Source organism: Gastrolobium bilobum, unplaced genomic scaffold, assembly GCF_033153095.1.
Source record: "Gastrolobium bilobum isolate Gb01-03AN ecotype WA unplaced genomic scaffold, APGP_CSIRO_Gbil_v1 utg3870, whole genome shotgun sequence".
Lineage (NCBI taxonomy): Eukaryota > Viridiplantae > Streptophyta > Magnoliopsida > Fabales > Fabaceae > Gastrolobium > Gastrolobium bilobum.
This window is the reverse complement of record NW_026895180.1, coordinates 962,923-982,176: the sequence shown is the minus strand read 5'-3', so window position 1 is coordinate 982,176 and position 19,254 is coordinate 962,923. Positions and strand designations below refer to the sequence as shown.

At 35.2% G+C, this 19,254-nt stretch overlaps 3 protein-coding genes across 4 annotated transcripts; all 3 read left to right on the top strand.

The window, feature by feature from the left end:
• Positions 1-162: 162 nt before the first annotated feature.
• Positions 163-2,621, top strand: LOC133297782 (pentatricopeptide repeat-containing protein At1g34160). The gene is made up of 2 exons (XM_061496980.1): positions 163-2,030; positions 2,264-2,621. The coding sequence occupies exon 1, from the start codon at positions 163-165 to the stop codon at positions 1,900-1,902; it is 1,740 nt and encodes a 579-aa protein (XP_061352964.1). The 3' UTR covers positions 1,903-2,030; positions 2,264-2,621.
• A 2,206-nt stretch (positions 2,622-4,827) lies between these two features.
• LOC133298548 (uncharacterized) lies at positions 4,828-5,975 on the top strand. Its single transcript, XM_061497863.1, has 3 exons — positions 4,828-4,978; positions 5,058-5,110; positions 5,532-5,975. The coding sequence occupies exons 1-3, from the start codon at positions 4,888-4,890 to the stop codon at positions 5,652-5,654; spliced, it is 267 nt and encodes an 88-aa protein (XP_061353847.1). The 5' UTR covers positions 4,828-4,887; the 3' UTR covers positions 5,655-5,975.
• Positions 5,976-7,323: 1,348 nt separating this feature from the next.
• LOC133298072 (ubiquitin-like modifier-activating enzyme atg7) lies at positions 7,324-11,563 on the top strand. 2 transcript variants are annotated; one of them, XM_061497311.1, is made up of 14 exons: positions 7,324-7,582; positions 8,021-8,238; positions 8,351-8,542; positions 8,637-8,691; positions 8,806-8,900; positions 9,041-9,230; positions 9,325-9,424; positions 9,548-9,692; positions 9,780-9,938; positions 10,022-10,210; positions 10,380-10,580; positions 10,658-10,773; positions 10,905-11,061; positions 11,279-11,563. In XM_061497311.1, exons 1-14 carry the CDS (start codon positions 7,444-7,446, stop codon positions 11,453-11,455), a joined length of 2,133 nt encoding a protein of 710 aa, XP_061353295.1. In that variant the 5' UTR covers positions 7,324-7,443; the 3' UTR covers positions 11,456-11,563. The 2 variants fall into 2 exon arrangements, with proteins under 2 accessions (XP_061353295.1, XP_061353301.1); XM_061497317.1 differs by having other exon boundaries at positions 9,041-9,244; positions 9,336-9,424.
• Positions 11,564-19,254: the final 7,691 nt, after the last annotated feature.

Below are 19,254 nucleotides of genomic sequence, written 5' to 3'. Positions count from 1 at the left end.
AACCTAGACACCATTTAATTGTAATTTTTTAAAATCTATTATAATTTGGATTAGAGATGTAACAATGTTAGTGGAAGAAGACAAGAGATTATGTAAAATCACGAAAGAATGTATATACATATATTTTTGAAGTAAGATTTGGTTTCAGCTTTAGTTCATAGAATGGCCTCACAAATTCAGATTCAGCTGGATTCATTGTTGCAAAAATGCAACTCTCTAATTCACATGAAGCAGCTTCAAGCCCATCTTATAATCACTGGTAAATTCCAATTTCACCCTTCCCGCACCAAGCTCCTCGAGCTCTGCGCTATCTCCCCCGCCGGCGACCTCTCCTTTGCCGGCGAAATTTTCCGGCGAATCCAAACACCATCCACCAACGACTGGAACGCCATTCTTCGAGGCCTTGCCCAAAGCTCCAAACCAATCCAAGCCATGTCATGGTACCGCAACGTGTTACGTAGCCACCAAAAGGTGGACGCTTTGACATGCTCCTTCGCCCTCAAGGCATGCGCGCGTGCCTTGGCTTTCTGTGAAGCCACCCTGATACATTCTCAGCTTCTCCGTTTTGGGTTCGAAGCTGATACCTTGTTGCTCACTACGTTGTTGGATGTGTATGCTAAAACTGGTGATATTGATGCGGCACAGAAGGTGTTTGATGATATGCGTAAGCGAGATATCGCTTCGTGGAATGCCATGATTTCTGGGTTGGCACAAGGGAGTCGACCCAATGAAGCTATAGCTTTGTTTAACAGAATGAAGGAAGAGGGATGGAGGCCTAATGATGTTACTGTTCTTGGTGCGCTCTCGGCTTGTTCTCAATTGGGTGCTTTGAAACAGGGAGAGATTATTCATGGGTATGTAGTGGATGAGAAGCTAGACATGAATGTCATTGTTTGTAATGCGGTTATTGATATGTATGCAAAATGTGGGTTTGTTGATAAAGCTTATTCAGTATTTGACAGCATGAGTTGCAGGAAAAGTCTCATCACGTGGAATACAATGATCATGGCGTTTGCAATGAATGGTGATGGATATAAGGCACTTGATCTTTTGGATCAAATGGTTCTTGATGGAATGCATCCGGATGCGGTATCATATCTTGCTGCGTTATGTGCGTGCAATCATGCTGGGTTGGTTGAAGAAGGGGTTAGATTGTTTGATTTAATGAAGGGGTCTGGGGTGAAACCTAATGTCAAGCATTATGGGAGTGTGGTTGATTTGTTGGGTCGAGCAGGAAGGCTCAAAGAGGCATATAATATTATAAACTCCATGCCTATGTTGCCTGATGTAGTACTTTGGCAGAGTTTGCTTGGGGCTAGCAAGACTTATGGAAATGTGGAAATGGCAGAGATGGCGTCAAGGATGCTGGTGGAGATGGGATCTTACAGTTGTGGGGATTTTGTCTTGTTATCAAACGTTTATGCAGCTCAACAGAGATGGCATGATGTAGGGAAGGTGAGGCAGGCCATGAAAAATAGGGACGTGAAGAAGGTGCCAGGATTTAGTTACACGGAAATAGATTGTAGGATACACAAGTTTATAAATGGTGACCAGGGTCATCCGAATTCTAAAGAGATCTATGCAAAGCTGGACGAGATCATGTTTAGGATTAAAGCCTATGGATATATAGCTGAGACCAATCTTGTGTTGCATGATATAGGGGAGGAGGACAAAGAAAATGCTTTAAATTATCACAGTGAGAAGTTGGCCGTGGCATATGGTTTAATTAGTACAGTTGACGGGACACCGATTCAAGTTATAAAGAACCTTAGAATATGCGTGGATTGTCATGCTGTGATTAAAATAATATCAAATATTTACAATAGGGAGATTATTGTGCGGGATCGAGCAAGATTTCACAGATTTAAAGAGGGTGTATGTTCTTGTAGAGATTATTGGTAAAATTAAAAGCAGATGTTTATTATATTTATGCAAAGAAACTTGAATAGTCAATTACTCACAGGTCAGATTTGTCTAATCTCAGCATAAATGGGACACAGTTATTTGCAATTGGGACAAGTACATCCCAGGTACCTCAACACCTTATATTTTTCTTTTCTTTTTTTAAATTATGTTCTTTATGGCTTCTTGTGATGTATCTATCAAAATATTTCTGCTACTTTGGAACTAGCTCTTGGTACAGAAAATGAAAATATCATAGGTTCACAGCTTTCCATTCTGCTATACTCAAATGTTTGCGATGAGGAAATTGGCAATGTGGTATGCACTTATATTGAATGTAAATTATTTTTTGTTATTTTAGGGAAGGAGCAGGTGAACTAGCAACTGCAGGACAATCGATACTGCTTGGGTATATAGTGATAGATTTGTCTTGCCAAAGCCAGGCACGAACAGGATGACCAAGGCACAAAAGCCTTTGATAACACCGCTTGGAGACAGCATTATTCTCATTTCTGAACATGTTACTGTTAACTTATTGCTGTGCTTTATGTAGAAATAGTGCCTAATCCTCAATAATCAAGAGTGCTGTGGGGATTCCTGACACCACATCGATCCCAATAATCAAGAGTCAGACCAAAATGGCTATGAAGCTTCCGGTGCTTGCCATGATTTGGTTATTGTATTATGGGGTTCTTGTGGGTCTCACTGCAAGGAAAGTTGTTGGGTTGCGTTTGGATTCTAACAAGCGAGTATTTATATAAGTTGGAGGAGTACCTAAGATGAATGAATGCAGGGAAAAATGTTTATTCTTTTAAATGACACAATTTATATCATTTTATTCTCATAAAGAGATGAGACTCACATCTTTATTTTTTTGTCAACTCTCTCTCCTCCTTTATTTATGTCTTTCTCTTTTTTAAAATGACACAACTTTTATATCCTTTAAAATGACACACACTTTACCCATGAATATAAGGCAAGTTGTCAGTTTAACATATATCTTAATTATAAAAATAGTAAAACAAACAAACTCAATTTTTTATTTTAGTTTTACCTTTGAAGTTTTAGGAGTTTTAACCTGTAATAAAACACACAGACAAAAATAAAAAAAATTGACCACTACTTCACCTATTACATTTATGTAACGATAAAAAATCTTAGGCCCAGTTTATTTTATTTATATCTAATAGTTTATTTAAGTAATAAATTAAGATTTAGATGTAAATGAAATGAATATTAAGGGGTGTATTGGATTAAGATTTTGAGACTTTAAGACTTTTTTAAAATACTTTTTTTTACAATTAAGATTTCATAAGATTGGATTTTAAAGCATTTTAATAGAATTTATAAGATTTGAAAGGACAATATGAATTTATAAGATTTAAAAAATCATATGAATTTTTAACAAACATTCAGAATTACAAGAGTCAATAAAAAATGTTAACAAAGAAATGCATTGATATTAATAAAAAAAAGTACAACGTAATATAATTTTCTCAATTAGTAAAATTTATGATAAATTTTAGTTTGAAATTTTCTGCAATTGATATTGCAAACCTTAGGGTTTTTGTTATACGTGATGAGAGTTTTCTAACCATATATCATATGCATGTTTTTATTAAGTATTTCAAGAAAATTTCGAATCTGTATTTATAGGTTTTATTATATGAAATTTTAGAAAATTTCTCAAATTATTTCAATCGATACATTAAATTGCTTTGGGGGTTAAGAAAAATAAGTTTTTAGTGATCTATTGACACAAAAATTGTTTGAAATCATTTCTTATAATGAAGAAATTTCGTTCATGAATGTATTATTATGAAACATAGAGTTCATATTATGAAAGTTTCAATCTTTCTTTAAATCAATATTGTTTCATTGATATAAAATAAAAATTGATTTGAGGGGTTTTTGTTCCTCCGTTGTTTTTCCACTGTTTTATGTTGTTTTTAACACAAAAATCACACATTTTCGTACCAAGACAAATCAAGACCAATAGCTTAAAAAATTATTTTTAAACTTTAAAAAATTCTAAAAAAATTGCTCCAAAATCTACTGTTTTGAGATGAATTTCTTGTTGGGTTGTTGTTTTTGGGTTGTTTTTTTTTTTTTTATGAAAATCACTCAAAAATTTGTTGTTTTTGAGTTCTGACGAAGCTTCAATGGTGGAACTCGGTTTAGAGCAGGTCGACCCACCAAAGGAAGAAGAAGACACTGCAATAAAAAAAATCTCAAGAAATCCTAGGGGTTATGGTGAGATTGTGAGACTATTTATATTTCTCACTAAAAAGTCTCACGAAATTCACACCAATAGAAAATTCATTAAAATTGTAATATTTTTGAATACCACAAGATTATTTTTCCTTTGTTTAAAATCTTGATTGAATACCAACGGATTTGGACAGACTCTAAAATAATCTTTTAAAATCCTAATCGAATACGTCATGACTTTTTTTCAATCCTTTAAAATCATAATTGAATACCAATATATTTTTTTGTGCAAAAGTAATCCTTTAAAATTCTCTAAAATCTCAATCCAATATACCCCCTTAATAAAACACACACAAAAAATAAAAAAATTGACCACTACTTCACTATTACATCTATGTAACGATAAAAAATCTTAGGCCCAGTTTATTTTATTTATATCTAATAGTTTATTTAAGTAACAAATTAAGATTTAGATGTAAATGAAATGAATGATTAAGATGGGATGTAACACTCGCATTAATATAAATTGATCCTATCCCAATAAAGCAATCTTAGTTTATTTTAAAATACAAAATAGCAAGTAAAACACAAATTCTTGTGTTTATTTGGGCCAAGAAGTTACACTGTTTTTATTTCAATTGTTTATGGGCCATGAATGTAACAAATTATTGTGAGAGCCCAATAACCGCATCAGAAATTTCCCAATCTAAAAAGCTACACTCAAACATAAACTAAAACCCTAACCCTAATCCTAGCAAGCAGAAGCAGAGGAAAATGACGCAGAAGGCTAATCTTTTCAAGGGTCAAGCGAAGAAGAAATCAATTCCTCTTAATCGTCATGGGAAAGTCCCTCTTACTCGCAAAGGTAGTTCATTCCCCCACTTTTAATTTTCAGCAAGTTCAAGATCTTTTGTAATAATTTGTTACTCTTTTTCTCCCCGCAGGAAAGAGATTCGTGAAGCCATCCAAGGTTACAAAGGATATGGATGCTGATCGTGTAAGTTACCTTTGTTTATCTCTAATTCTCACTCGCTTTGTCCCTTTTGGGGTGTTTCAGTTCTGAATTGGATATTTCTATTCATCTTCATGCTGGGAATGTTGAGCAACAAATTATGGTTATTGTATGGACAAGGTTTTATCTTTCTTGTTATTGGGTTTTCATAATTGTTCTATTTTTATCTCAAAGATCATTAAAACGATGAAATCAGAATTGATAACTATTTTTATTTGCAATTTTTTTGTAGCATCTAAGTCTGTGAATTGGTACATGTATATAACATAGGTTGTGATTCGGCGTTTATATAATACAGATAATTCTGTGAATTATTGTGTATCCTTTGTCTATGTTTATCTTTTTTGTCATTTGAATTATTGAGTATTGTGATTTTTAATGAGGGTTCAATTTTTGGTTGAATCAGGAGGTGAGCAAATTCATTAACCACTGCAATGAGATTAAAGCAGTTACTTTAGCTCAGAAAGAAGGTGGCCAACTAAACATCGTTCAACCGCCACCAGAGTCTGCAAGTGGCGCAAATAAATAGTTAATGATGGTGTAGGGGGATAGTTGTGATAACTGAATATATCTTATGATGCTGATGCTACTTCTCAGTGCCTTTGTTGTAAATTGCAAATGCAATTTTGATAGTCCCGTCTTTCTTTACCTTGCAAGAGTGTTTTGTGGTGTATGCTTTAGTTTGAATTGCTCCATTTTTCTTCTTTCTTTCTTCTAGATATGGGGGGTTTGGGATATTGTAGTTGTCATAGCCTTATTCCATTCTTGAAGTAACTGGGAAAGTTTTGTCTATATGGAAAAATGTGTATCATTTTAAAGGACACAAAGTTGTTTCATTTTAAACGAGAGAATAGATAAATCATGAGATAGAGTAGGGGAAAAAAGTTTTAAAGATGTGGGTTACACCTCTTCGTGAGAGTGAAAGGATATGACACACTTTTTTCCCATTCAACAAAAAGGCATTTGTTCCTATTTGTCCTCATAATGCCACACACAGTCGCGTTTCTGATTGAACGTTCTTCTATTTAATATAAATGTGTGAATCTTATCTCTTTGTGAGAGTGAAAGGATATAAGTTGTGTTATTTAAAAGGACAAACATTTTTTCCAATAAATAAACACTTAAAAAGCTTATCTGAATCCGTGTCTGTTGTTCACTATATAGGTGTTAATATGAATAAGTAGGATACTTTTAATTTAAGTCTTAACTTCCTTCTACTATGTATGTTCAACAAGTTGAATCAAACCGAGTATTTTAGTGAAATTCGAACCAAGTTATGGTTTGATTCAAACCCTGACTATAAAAGTGTGATTTTGGATTTAAAGACTAAACGTCTGTAAATATGTTTTGCTTATGATATTAAAATTAACTTAATTTACTTTTATTATTGAACCTAGTTAGAATTTGAGACTATTGGTTAATGTGTTTTCAAAATGAGAATGTTTTCCAAAAACAAGAAACAAAGAAAATGAGAATATGAGAATTTGCTATAGTTTTAAAAATTGGAAGATTGTGCTTCAGACTATACAAATTGGATTATGAATTTCATATTGTGGTCATGCCCCATTTTGCTGCGCAAAACAACCTTCTGATTGATTATTGAAAAATAAAAACCCCGGAATGCATTAAAATGATGGTTAACATTTAACAATCGGAGCTCAAAGGAAGGTGGTTAAGTTTAAGGAAAATGGTTAGATACATTAAAATAGTCGGAAAATTTATATATCTTAGAGTTTAAAAATAATGATAACTCATTTCAGTAAATTTCAGTAAAAAATTAATTAATATTTTCCTAATTGAAGGAGTGGTCCTTAAAATAAAAAAAGGTAAAAATGTTTGTCCTGGATATAATTTTGTGTCATTTTAGATTCTTACCATTGATTTTCGCTAATCAACAATTAGGATTTATTGAGTTTTATTGCGAATTACTAATTAATTAATAAGTTTGACCCAATAAATTCTAACCGTTGATTGACGAAAATCAATCGTTATAATCTAAAATAACTGAAAGTTATATTCTTTAAAAGAATAAATATTTTTTTCATAAAATAAAATAAAAAAAGTGTTGAGCTGGGCCAGAACATTTCGATGGGCTGGACCACATAATTATAGGCCCATATGAAATCAAGCCCATATGGCCCGTTCAAGACAAGTTCCTTCTTCCATTACGATCAAGAACACGAACACATAAACAAATGTTGTTGACTGAAGAAGCCGATTGAATCTCCATGAAGATGGGTTCTGCTGAAATTCCTAATCCATTTGGAACTTGTTGAAGTGTGTGACACAACCAGATCTACCCTTTGAAACAAACGACCATGTCGGGACACGACAAGAAGGAAGCTTTGCTTCAATTCGCGCCGATGCAGAGCTCGGTCGATGAAGGTTTCTGGCACAGATTGTCTTCTTTGAAGCTCAACAAGCTTGGCATTGATGATTCCCCAATACCCATTATTGGTTCTTATCTTTACTTCAATCTTTACATTCTTTTATTAACTTTTTCTTAGCAAGTTGTTTGCTTTATGAGAAAGGGCAAGTTAACAACATCAAAAAGATATAATTTTGTAGTTTGTTTTTACTTTTTAGGAAAAAAATTATGAAAGAATCCTAAAATTCAAAGCTATCTAATGTTCACTTCTTTTTTTTAGTTAATGAATAATTCTATTTTTGAAGGTTTAAAATCACTATTTTTTGTTTAATGCAGATACTGATAAGTTATGTTATGTGCATTTACTTCTAATAATTAAAAAAATTAGAAAATTATAATTATAAAGACCGTAATAACTTGAAATAAATTATAATTACAAAATTCTGCTCAAAACGATGTCGTATTAGATTTATGTGCATTTTATATTGGCTTTCATTCATATTAAAATGCTCAGGCTTGATTTGCAGGTTTTTATGCACCTTGTTCACATTCTCTAGTATCAAATCATTTAACTCTTTTAGCTGAGTCATTGCCTTCTGAATCAAGTGAGGCATCATTAATGCCAGAACCGAGCCGTGGCAACAGGAACAGGTGTTCTGTTCCAGGGATACTTTACAACACTAATACTGTGGAAAGCTTCCATGCACTTGATAAGCATAAACTGTTGAAGGAAGAGGCACGAAAGGTAAAACCATTCAATTCATATATACATTACAAGACGAGATAGTTGAACATGAAAATCTTTTGACTAAAAACCATTAGTCTCACATATGTTTTTCCTTTTGTTGTTGAATTAGATCTGGGATGACATTCTAACTGGAAAAGCTGTGGAGGACTGTTCAGTACTTTCAAGATTCCTTCTTATTTCTTTTGCAGACCTCAAAAAGTGGAGTTTTCTCTACTGGTTTGCTTTCCCTGCTTTGATGCTTGATCCTCCTGCAACTGTTGTTAATCTAAGACCAGCTTCTCAGTGGTTGAGTGTAGCAGAGGTGCTCCGAGTTTCATTATTATGAACACATGTTTGTTTAATTATATCACCATTATTTTCATTGATTTTAACATTGTTTTATTCTGAAATGCCAGGCAGAGTCCCTCTCTGCAGCCTGTAATGAGTGGCGGAGCTCGAAATCAACAGCAGGTATAAATCTCTAAATTTCCTCTAACATCTGGAAGTAATCCCATTTGTCTGTTCTGTTGCTTCCTTTTAACTCGGCATGCTTTACGTAATAAAAAAGATTGTGTGGTGTGGCAGATGTCCCATTCTTTTTAGTCACTATAGATCCAAACTCACGTGCTACTGTTAGGCTTCTGAAGGACTGGGAAGCTTGTCAGAGCGATGCTCTCAAGGTCTCTTACTCTTCTAACTCTGGTTATGATAATTAAATGCAGTCTTTTGTAAAATTTCTTTTTCATTGTCGCACAACACAACTCACTCGATGTGAAACTAGAAATGCCTTTTTATGAAATTTACTAGATTCTATTGGCAGATCCTCTTTGGATTTTATGACCCGTGTCATCTCCCAAATAACCCTGGGTGGCCTCTACGCAACTTCTTAGCACTTATTTCTTTGAGGTGGAATCTCAAGTCTGTTCAATTTTTCTGCTACAGAGAGAACCGTGGTTTTGCAGATATGGGGTTGTCCCTTGTTGGTGAAGCATCGATAACAGCTCCACAAGGTAGAGCTGTATTAATTGTGTAACAGTCATATTGTTGATATCTCTCTCTGTTTTAGTTTATTGGGTTTCTAACTTGAAAGGAATAATTGTATAGGATGGAAAGACACCGTGCCTAATGCAGTCGGATGGGAACTTAATAAGGGGAAAAAAGTACCTAGGTGTATTAGCCTTGCACAGTCTATGGATCCAACCAGGTTTCTTGCCTGCATTATTCTCTCCAGTCTATGGTTTTTTCGACAATGCTACTTACTTTGTCAGCATTAGCATTTGTATTATTTTGTATTATCATTTTTAATTTTTTTTTTTACTTTTTACAGGTTGGCCATATCCGCTGCAGATTTGAATTTAAAGCTTATGAGGTGGCGTGCTTTGCCTTCTCTAAACTTGAGTGCCTTATCTTCTGTAAAATGTCTTCTCCTTGGAGCAGGCACACTTGGATGCCAGGTTGCACGCATGCTTATGGTGAGTACTGAGAAAGTCCTATTATTATTATTATTATTATTTTAATTCTTCATTTTGTGCTAATTGATAAAGCTTATGCTATTGCAGGCATGGGGTGTCCGAAAAATTACTCTAGTTGACAATGGCAGGGTGTCTATGTCTAACCCATTGAGGCAGTCTCTTTATACTTTGGAAGACTGTCTTAATGGTGGTGAATTTAAAGCTACAGCAGCAGTTCAAAGTCTCAAACGGATATTTCCAGCTGTGGTAAATCATTGATCCCTAAGACTTGACTTCATGCTACAAACAATAATCACATTTTTCACATAACTGCATTTTCTTTTTCTCAGGAAGCAGAAGGCATTGTTATGGCTATACCAATGCCTGGACATCCAGTAAATAGCCAGGAACAGGATAGTGTGCTTGAAGATTGTAGACGCTTGCACGATTTGATTGATGCTCATGATGCAGTTTTTTTATTGACAGATACAAGGGAAAGTCGATGGCTCCCAACACTTCTCTGTGCCAACACTAACAAGGTTGGTCAGTTTTTTCTCATGAATGGCATATATGTCACTAATTATATCACTGCCTAACGTGTGATTAACATTTTAGACTGAAGTATATATTCTGATTGTTATCCCATCCGTAGTTTGATTGGTATCTTCAACTAACATGCTTATATATTTAATATTTATCTATTTGCAGATTACCATTACTGCAGCACTAGGGTTTGATAGTTTCTTGGTTATGCGCCATGGAGCTGGTCCGTTCAGTCATGCCCATGACTTAAGTGCTGAAACTGCTAATTCTTCATCTGCCGAGATGCACAAATTTTGCGTAAATGATGCAGATGGAAAGCATAGATTGGGCTGTTATTTCTGCAATGATGTTGTTGCACCAACGGATGTAATTTACATGCAGAGTCATGTTTGATATTCAAACTAATTTGACATATATAACTAATTCATGGTTGCTTTTTGCAGTCAACATCCAACCGCACGTTGGACCAGCAATGTACTGTGACCCGACCGGGGCTGGCTCCTATTGCTTCAGCTCTTGCAGTTGAACTTTTGATAGGGATTTTGCATCACCCTCAAGGGTAATTGAGCAAACATTAATTTTATGTGCAAGAATTTTGAGGCATTGCAATAGAGAGCCAAAGAAGAAATTCCACCTACTTTGCTTTGTTTTATCCAGCATGAAGTTCACATCTTGAGTATACTTTTTCAGGATATTTGCAGAAGGTGATATTAACAACAGTGTCATTGGAGCTACCGAGCAACCTCTTGGTATTTTACCTCATCAGATTCGTGGTTCCCTTTCTCAGTTTTCTCAAATGACCCTTATAGGTTACTCCTCTTCCAGCTGCACAGCCTGTTGCCATACAGTAAGTCTAAGTGGTGAATAGAATCTATGTTATTTGATAATGCTTCTGTAATTAGTTAGTTTTTTATGCTTCAATTTTCCATTGCTTCCAGCAGTTGCTTTGCATGTTGTACCTAGAACACCTGAGCCATAAGTTTGATAGTGTGCTAAAATAATTTTAGTACTTAACTTGATCCACTTCTTAATCCGCTTTGTTTTGTAAAATTGCAACCATTCAGGTTGTATCAGAATATCGAAACCGTGGAATAGAGTTCATACTTCAAACAATTAATCATCCTACCTACCTAGAGGATCTCACTGGACTTACAGAGTTGATGAAATCAGCCACCTCATTCTCATTGGATTGGGACAAGGACATAGATGATGATGATGATGACGACTGTGTTGAAATTTAACAATTACTCAGTTGCACATAAACTAATTGAAGCAATTTATATGATTTTTTTTACCTATTTCAACAGCTGATTTTGTTAATATACACTTATCAAATGTACAATGTTAATCACCAGTTCTTTACAGTAAGAGTGGAAGCTAAACGCTAACTTGAGATTGTTACTTTTTTTTTTTTTTTTTAATTTCACAATATACTACTAACAATGTTTAAAACATAAAACCAATGTAATAAGGATAAAGATACTTTTCATAAAAAAAGTAATGACATTCTGAGGCAAAATTTCACGAAAGAATAACATTGACAACACCATTATTGTAGGAAATCTTAGATTTATGCGGAAGCAGTTTAGGACCTAGTACATTGGTATGCTTACCGAATCATCATCGTTTCACAATTACCTCTCGGTGCGCAGGTCTCGTGTAGAATCTTCCCTTGTAGGATTCCTCTTCACGAACAGCTCACCTCAGCGCCGCAGCACGAACAACCTCCTTGAAGCTGGACTGTGGCAGATCTTCCAGACTATCTCTCGAGGAGGATGAGATGGTTGTGTGGGCAACCGTTCAGATGATGAACGTCTGCCTCTTAGGTTTGTTTCTGATGATCTGATCACCTTGGAGGCACAAGAGGAGAAAACTATGAATATATACGCTTAGGTCTTAGACATAACTTAACCCTAAGCCTCATGGGCTCAAGTTTCACTGAAGCCCAATAGGACTTTAGTGACCAAAAGAGCATATATCCAACAATCTCCCACTTGCTCTTTAAGATACAAACTTGAGTTCGTAAACCCAAGACTATGTAGCCCATAAGCTATCATCATCTGATAATATACCCCATCCCTTGTCTCGAGCTAGCCTGGGGACCTACCATTTGTCATTGATCAAGGCTCCTGATAATCTTTACAAGATTATCTAATTCGGTGCTACTCCACTAAAAGCCCGAACGTGAACTCCAAGATTAATGACCTTTATAACATTAATATGCATTGCCCCTTTATAGAATGTCTATAATTCATTGATTAGTTTTCCGTAACCCAATCAATTATTTATTCCCTTGACTTTGATAATTTCTCTAATGGATTACATGCACTGGCCAGTGTCTTTAATATCCAAGTACCGAAATATATCAAGGGGACATTTCCTATAAATTCCTTGTTGTTTATCTCATAAATACTGATAATCAAATAATCTCACTCCCAAAATACCGAGTTATTGGCCGTCAATAGATCGAACCTCACCCGTTGGTAAATCAAAGAATGAAAACTATTTGATTACCTATTTATAATAAACTCAGGATTAAGAGCAATCACATAACTATAGTTAACTGGAAATTTGATTCCTTATGACAGAAAGAACAACCTTAATCAAATCTCTCCTTGATCCTTTCAATGTGAATGTTAATTCACACCAATATTTTACAATGATTCAGACAAAACCATTTCATAAAATATTGCAGCCTAAATAAAGTGCCCAACTTTATTTAACAGCTGTGAATCCATTCATCAATTGTGAGAACCTATGATCATGTCCTCTATAAACGTATCCATATGATCATATACTCCACAATTTGATCCGGACCTTTATGTTTGTAAATAGTGCGCAAAATAAATAAATAAAACCTTATTTATGAAATTCAGAAAATTATTTTATTGTTTCATTGTCTTACTCCAAGAGCACAATGAAACCAATAACTCCCACTTGCTTAATGCAAGTCTGGGATCCTCCTAAACCCAAAGAAGTAACATGCCTCTCGAACACAAGTTCAGGCAAACTCTTAGTAACTGGGTCTGCAAGATCCACCTCTAATGCTATCTGAGTTTAGTGAAAAACTCATAGCTCGAGGTTGATTTTCTTGAGTCAATATCCACTTGAAATAACTGAATTTTTTAAAACTCAACTTTTCAAGACTCCCACTAGAATATACCAGCATATAATCTCTCGTTCTCCAAAGATACTTGAGTACATGCTTAACAATAATCTAGTATTCCTCTAGGTTCAAAATGGTACTATCTCACTACTCCCACTGCATGACAGATGTCTGGTTTAACGCCCAACATGATATGCGTGAGTCTACCTTTGCCAAAGCATAAGATATCTTGCTCATGCATTCTTCCTTCTTAGAAGTCTTTGGTTACTCCTTAGAAAGATGAATTCCACATCTGAGAATTATAATTCTTCTCTTAGAATTCTCATGTTGAATTTTGGCAAGAGTTTTGTCAATGTAAGTAGCCTGAGGTGATGCCAACAACTTATTCTTCCAGCCTCATAAGAGTTTTATACCAAGAATATAATTGGCTTCCCCAGTACTTCCATACCAAAACACTAACTTAGCCAACTCTTTATGCTTGATATTACCTCCACGTTGTTTCCAATAAGGAGCATATGATCTACATAAAGTACCAGAAAAACTACCGTCTTCCGTTGGATCCTTTACATACAAATACACATCATTCATCAAGGTTCTCTCAAAATCAAAATTTTGATAACCTGATCAAAACTGATGTTCCAAGACCTGGATGCTTGCTTAAGACTATGAAATAGACTTTCACAACTTGCATACCGTGTGTTTCTACCCATTTGCTATAAACCCTTTTTGGTTGTAGTATGCAGATATCCTGACATCCAACTCCCAAAATTAAATCTCATAATTGAGACTTATAGCAACCAAGAGAATGGATAGACTCAAGCATGACGTCTGGCAAAAAATGCCTCCAAGCTAGCTTTGAAGTTTTTCACCTTCCTGTCCATCCTCTCTTTGCCTTTTATGTCCACATGCACCTTGTTGGTTTTACCCCTCTTGGTGTTTTTACTAGGACCGAACGGAGTTGAAATACAAGTATTTCATCTCATTGTTCATAGCTTGAGCAACACTTGATCAACAACATTTTCTAGTGCATTATTGTAACTAGTAGGATCAATGTCACTCAACAAGAGACAACTTGAGAGTTAACAAGGTTCTCTCCCACTACGAATGTACTGCACTAGACCTTGTGTATTTATAGGTAAAACAAAGAGTGGGTCAAATGATGGATCTTCAATTTCTTGAGGATCCGCTTATACTTGATATTGTTCCTTTACATGTGATACTAATATTTCTACTAGTTTCACTTATATATTATCATGTTGAATTTCCAATCATGGTTCTCTTGTTTGTTCACTTAGAGATATATTTATCCCCTCTTGAACAATCAAGGGAACAGTGGATGAAGCTTCTAGAGATTCTTGAAATTCTTGATCAGAGATAAATCTCATCAAGAATAACTTAACTTAAGAGCTTATAATTTCTTATCTAGTCCTCCTTTAAGAAAATCATGTAAGTGCTCACTTAGATTATCTTGTCCTTAAGACTAAATAAGAAATCATCCGTAGTTCTCTTAGGGTAGCCAAAAGATATGCACTCTTCCATACAAGATTCCATCCCATTTGACTGTTGTTGTAAGACGTGTGTCGTAGCACCCTAAATCCGAATATGGTTTGATCTGGGCTTGCACCCTTTCCATAATTCTTTAGGTGTCTTTACAACAAACTTTTGACGGAATCAAGTTAAGAAGGTACATTTCCTTCTCTTAGGCATCTCCCTTGAACAACATTGACAAAGATGAATAATTGAACATGATCTTCACCAAGTCTAGAAATGTTTGATTTTTGCATACTGCAACTTCATTCAACTAATGCATTCTTAGAGTTGACAGTTACAAAAACTATCCCCTCTTAAATCAGGTAAGACCTGAACTTACCAGACAGGTAGCCAACACTTTAGTCAGACCAAAGTGTTTTTGATTTGAACACCTACATGCTTTTCTGCCTCAGACTAAACCTCTTGGAATTTCCAAAAGCTTTAGACTTATGGCGCACTTGGTTCATCTGTCCAAATCCAGAGTAAACATTCATATAATGAAGTACTCATCACCTCTTCTGGTCTGAACACTAATTGGTCCACATACATTAGTATGTACCAGTTCCAGTTGAATAGTTGCGCAAACCTTTTTGGCCCTTGTAGGATTGCTTGGCCACTTTACCTTCCAAATAGGACTAACATGTAGCTGTTAGTTAAAAGATTATTGAACTTTCAGTCCCTCTTTTAACTAAAATATGTTTCCTACTTGAGATAATATGACTCAATCACAAAGGCCAAAGTGATGTTTCATTTGAAACTTTTATTTCTTTGGTGAAAGTTCTTGTTCATCATCCTTTCCATTCAACATAACAAATTTAAAAAGGGTATAGGGCATAGGTAATAAAGACTATTTAAACAATGTACCAGAACAAACAAGACGAAGATGAACTTCGAAATGTAACTGCGGAATCAATTGCATTGTCAAACCATGTTTTAACCAAAACAACTAACAAAAATTGAATTCCTCTTGAAATCCGGAACAAATAAACAGTCACTCAAAACCATAGTCTTATAAATAACTTGTCCTACTGCAAATGCAGACACAAGTTCCCATTTTCAAGCTTAAAATATCTATGTCCATTGCTGACAGGTATGCCATGTTTGAACTACTACAAAGAGTAACAAACATAATCAGTGATTCCTGAATCAATAATTCATTCACTCATCAGGCCTAGATATGCCCATGTCTGGTTCTTTTCATCACCTCTGGGAAATTTTTCTTTCAGTATCCCTTCAGTCTGCACTTGAAGAACTTGCCTTGCGGCTTCTTCATAGCAACTGGTTTGACAACTGATAACCAAGTCATTTTGTTCTTGTTACCACCCTTGGGTTTCCCTTTGGATTTAACAAGACTCTTAGCAAAACCTGCACCGACTGCATTCTGTCTAGCAGAGCTGCTAGACGCAGCAAACATGTCATTAAGAGTCTGAAGCATTTCTACTCCACTCTTAATCATGTACACTTGCTTCTGCAAGTATTTGGAAAGACTGACAATAATATAGCAGCAAACTACCATATCTGCCCTTTCCTAATCTGAGAAATGCATCTAAGTTTCCTAAGACGCATCCTCTGCAGGTTGCTATGGCCCTCGCATTGTCAGAACAAATTTTAGCTTCCATGTTTTAGAACAATATCAAAAAATTTGCTTTTCACTTATTCATAGTTGGTACCATCTAGAGGTTTTCGACTCAAAATCATTTCTAAGATATTTTCTGAAAAACATATAAAGCATACAATTACAAACAAATAATGCAATAAACAAACGAAGTGCGAGTAGATTCTCATAACTACTCTTGTTTATTGTTAACAATCCTTCAGTTTATCTTTACAAGGCTTACGATGGGCAAGTCACTTGTAAAAACCAAAATTGTTATTTGGGCCTTCAGTGCCATTGCCAGAGCCTCGATGGGAGGGTTAACAATTTTACCAAAGTTGAATGTAATTAACCATTGTTTAATTTCAAAATTATCCTTAGTGTCTAAGCATTGCCGACGATGGGCCGTACAATACTTTACTAAAATTTTGAAATTATTAAGATTTAATCTAGTGAAATCTGATTATCCTTATCCGATGGGGCTTCAGCGATAACCATTTCACTAATAAACCCACAAATGGAGCCCGCAGGTTTTAAAATTAATTAATTTTTAAAACCTTCACCCATTCAACATTTTTGTTTGAGAATTTTCATAAGCCCAGTCGAATTCATTGTTTAATTTCAAAATTATCTTTAATAACTTAGTATTATCAACGATGGGACGTACAATACTTTATTAAAATTTTGAAATTATTAAGGCCCAATAAAATCCAATCATGCTTATCCGTTGGGGCCTCACATGATTATTTTATTGATAGGCCCACAATGCGCCTGGAGGTTAAATTAATTTCTTAATTTAAATCTCCTCCCATAGATATTTAAGTCCAATCTAATAAAATCCAATCATGCTTATTCGAAGGGACTTCACATGATTATTTTATTAATGGTCCTATAATGCGCTTGAAGGTTAAATTAATCTCTTAATTTAAATCTCCTTCCATTCAACATAAGCAACATTTTCTAATTTCCAAGAATTATTTAATTGAGAGTATCCTTTGTTCGATTTCAAAAACTATATAAGTAAGAGCGCCGATAAACGTGCACTAAGCTTAACATAATTTTGAAAGCATTAAGGTCCTGAAATTCGGTCACTTTACGTCAGCGTGTGCTCCAAACAATCATGATACATGAAGGTTGTATGCAGCGTGTGTTATTCCATGACCATTTCAGAAAATCCACAAATTACTCACAAAATAAAAGAATTCTCTTAGGAAATTTTCTCTAATTCTTTTTCTAGATTTAAATCATCCAAACAGCTTACTTAATTATTAATCTAGATTGCAACAATCATAATAATTATCATTTATGAGGATAATTTGAAATCAAAATAATTTCCATAACGATTATTTGTCTTGATGTTAATTATCCAAAATTAATTAATTCAATTATTAATCTAGATTTTCAATAAAAATCATAATAATTATTAATTAATTTCTTAGGATGATTTAAAATCAAAATAATCCCATAATAACTATCATACTAGTACATAATAACTATTATGCTCATGCAATCATACAAGTTATGCAACAATATGGCACCACCTATTCTATATGGCATGTTATCGCAATAAAGCATGTTATCAATCATATAATTTATACCAATCAATAAAAGCATTAAATAATAAATCATAATTACTTTAATCCATGGCCTTCCTATTTTAAAGAAAATAAAATTAAATTAAATTAAATAATACAACTTTGGAATTCGACTTTCGCCTAGCCCATAGTATCTGTCTCAAGCCCCTTTAGGGTTTCATGGGCCCAAAAGCCCAAAGACCCAATCCTTTGGCGAGAAACCCTAGGACGCGAAAGAGGAACCCTAGCCGTCAGGTCTTCCGCGCCGTCACTGAAGTCAAATCAGGCTGAAACTCCAGGGGAAGGACACCACGTAGAGACGAGTGCACCGCCGCCGAAACCACCCAAAAAGGTGGTCGGACGCTCCCTCACTCTCCCATTCTTTGCCGGAGAGTGGCGGCCACTCTCAGACTCTTGTAGAGGCGCGTGGTGGAGCGTGGAGTCTCCGATGGCGGTGATCTACCCACCGTTGCGTTCGTCTTTCCATCCTTTTTCCAACCATATATAGATCGCCCCATTCCGAGATGGGTAAATCCTTGAAAAGTCTCCGACAGTGCTGACTGCGCATCTTCCTCGCGATTTCTCGATCTTGAACTTTTACAAAATATTAAAAAAATACACAGAAATTCCAAAAATAAACAAAAACAGCAAGAAGGAAACCTAATCATATGGGATTAGCCTCTTTGTTACAAATCGAGAAATACACGAGAGACCCTAACCATGGATTAAAGCATTTTTACCGATTAAAACTTAAACTTTTATGAAAATGAATTATAAAATACACATGCTAGATTCATACCATAATCCTAGAACCCTAGGTGCCACATTTCAAGAAGCAAAACTAATTACATGAATAGTGAAACTAGATTCGCATACCAATGTACAGCCAAAGCTCTGATACCAATTGTAGGAAATCTTAGATTTATGCGGAAGCGGTTTAGGACCTAGTACATTGGTATGCTTACCGAATCATCATCGTTTCACAATTACCTCTCGGTGCGCAGGTCTCGTGTAGAATCTTCCCTTGTAGGATTCCTCTTCACGAACAGCTCACCTCAGCGCCGCAGCACGAACAACCTCCTTGAAGCTGGACTGTGGCAGATCTTCCAGACTATCTCTCGAGGAGGATGAGATGGTTGTGTGGGCAACCGTTCAGATGATGAACGTCTGCCTCTTAGGTTTGTTTCTGATGATCTGATCACCTTGGAGGCACAAGAGGAGAAAACTATGAATATA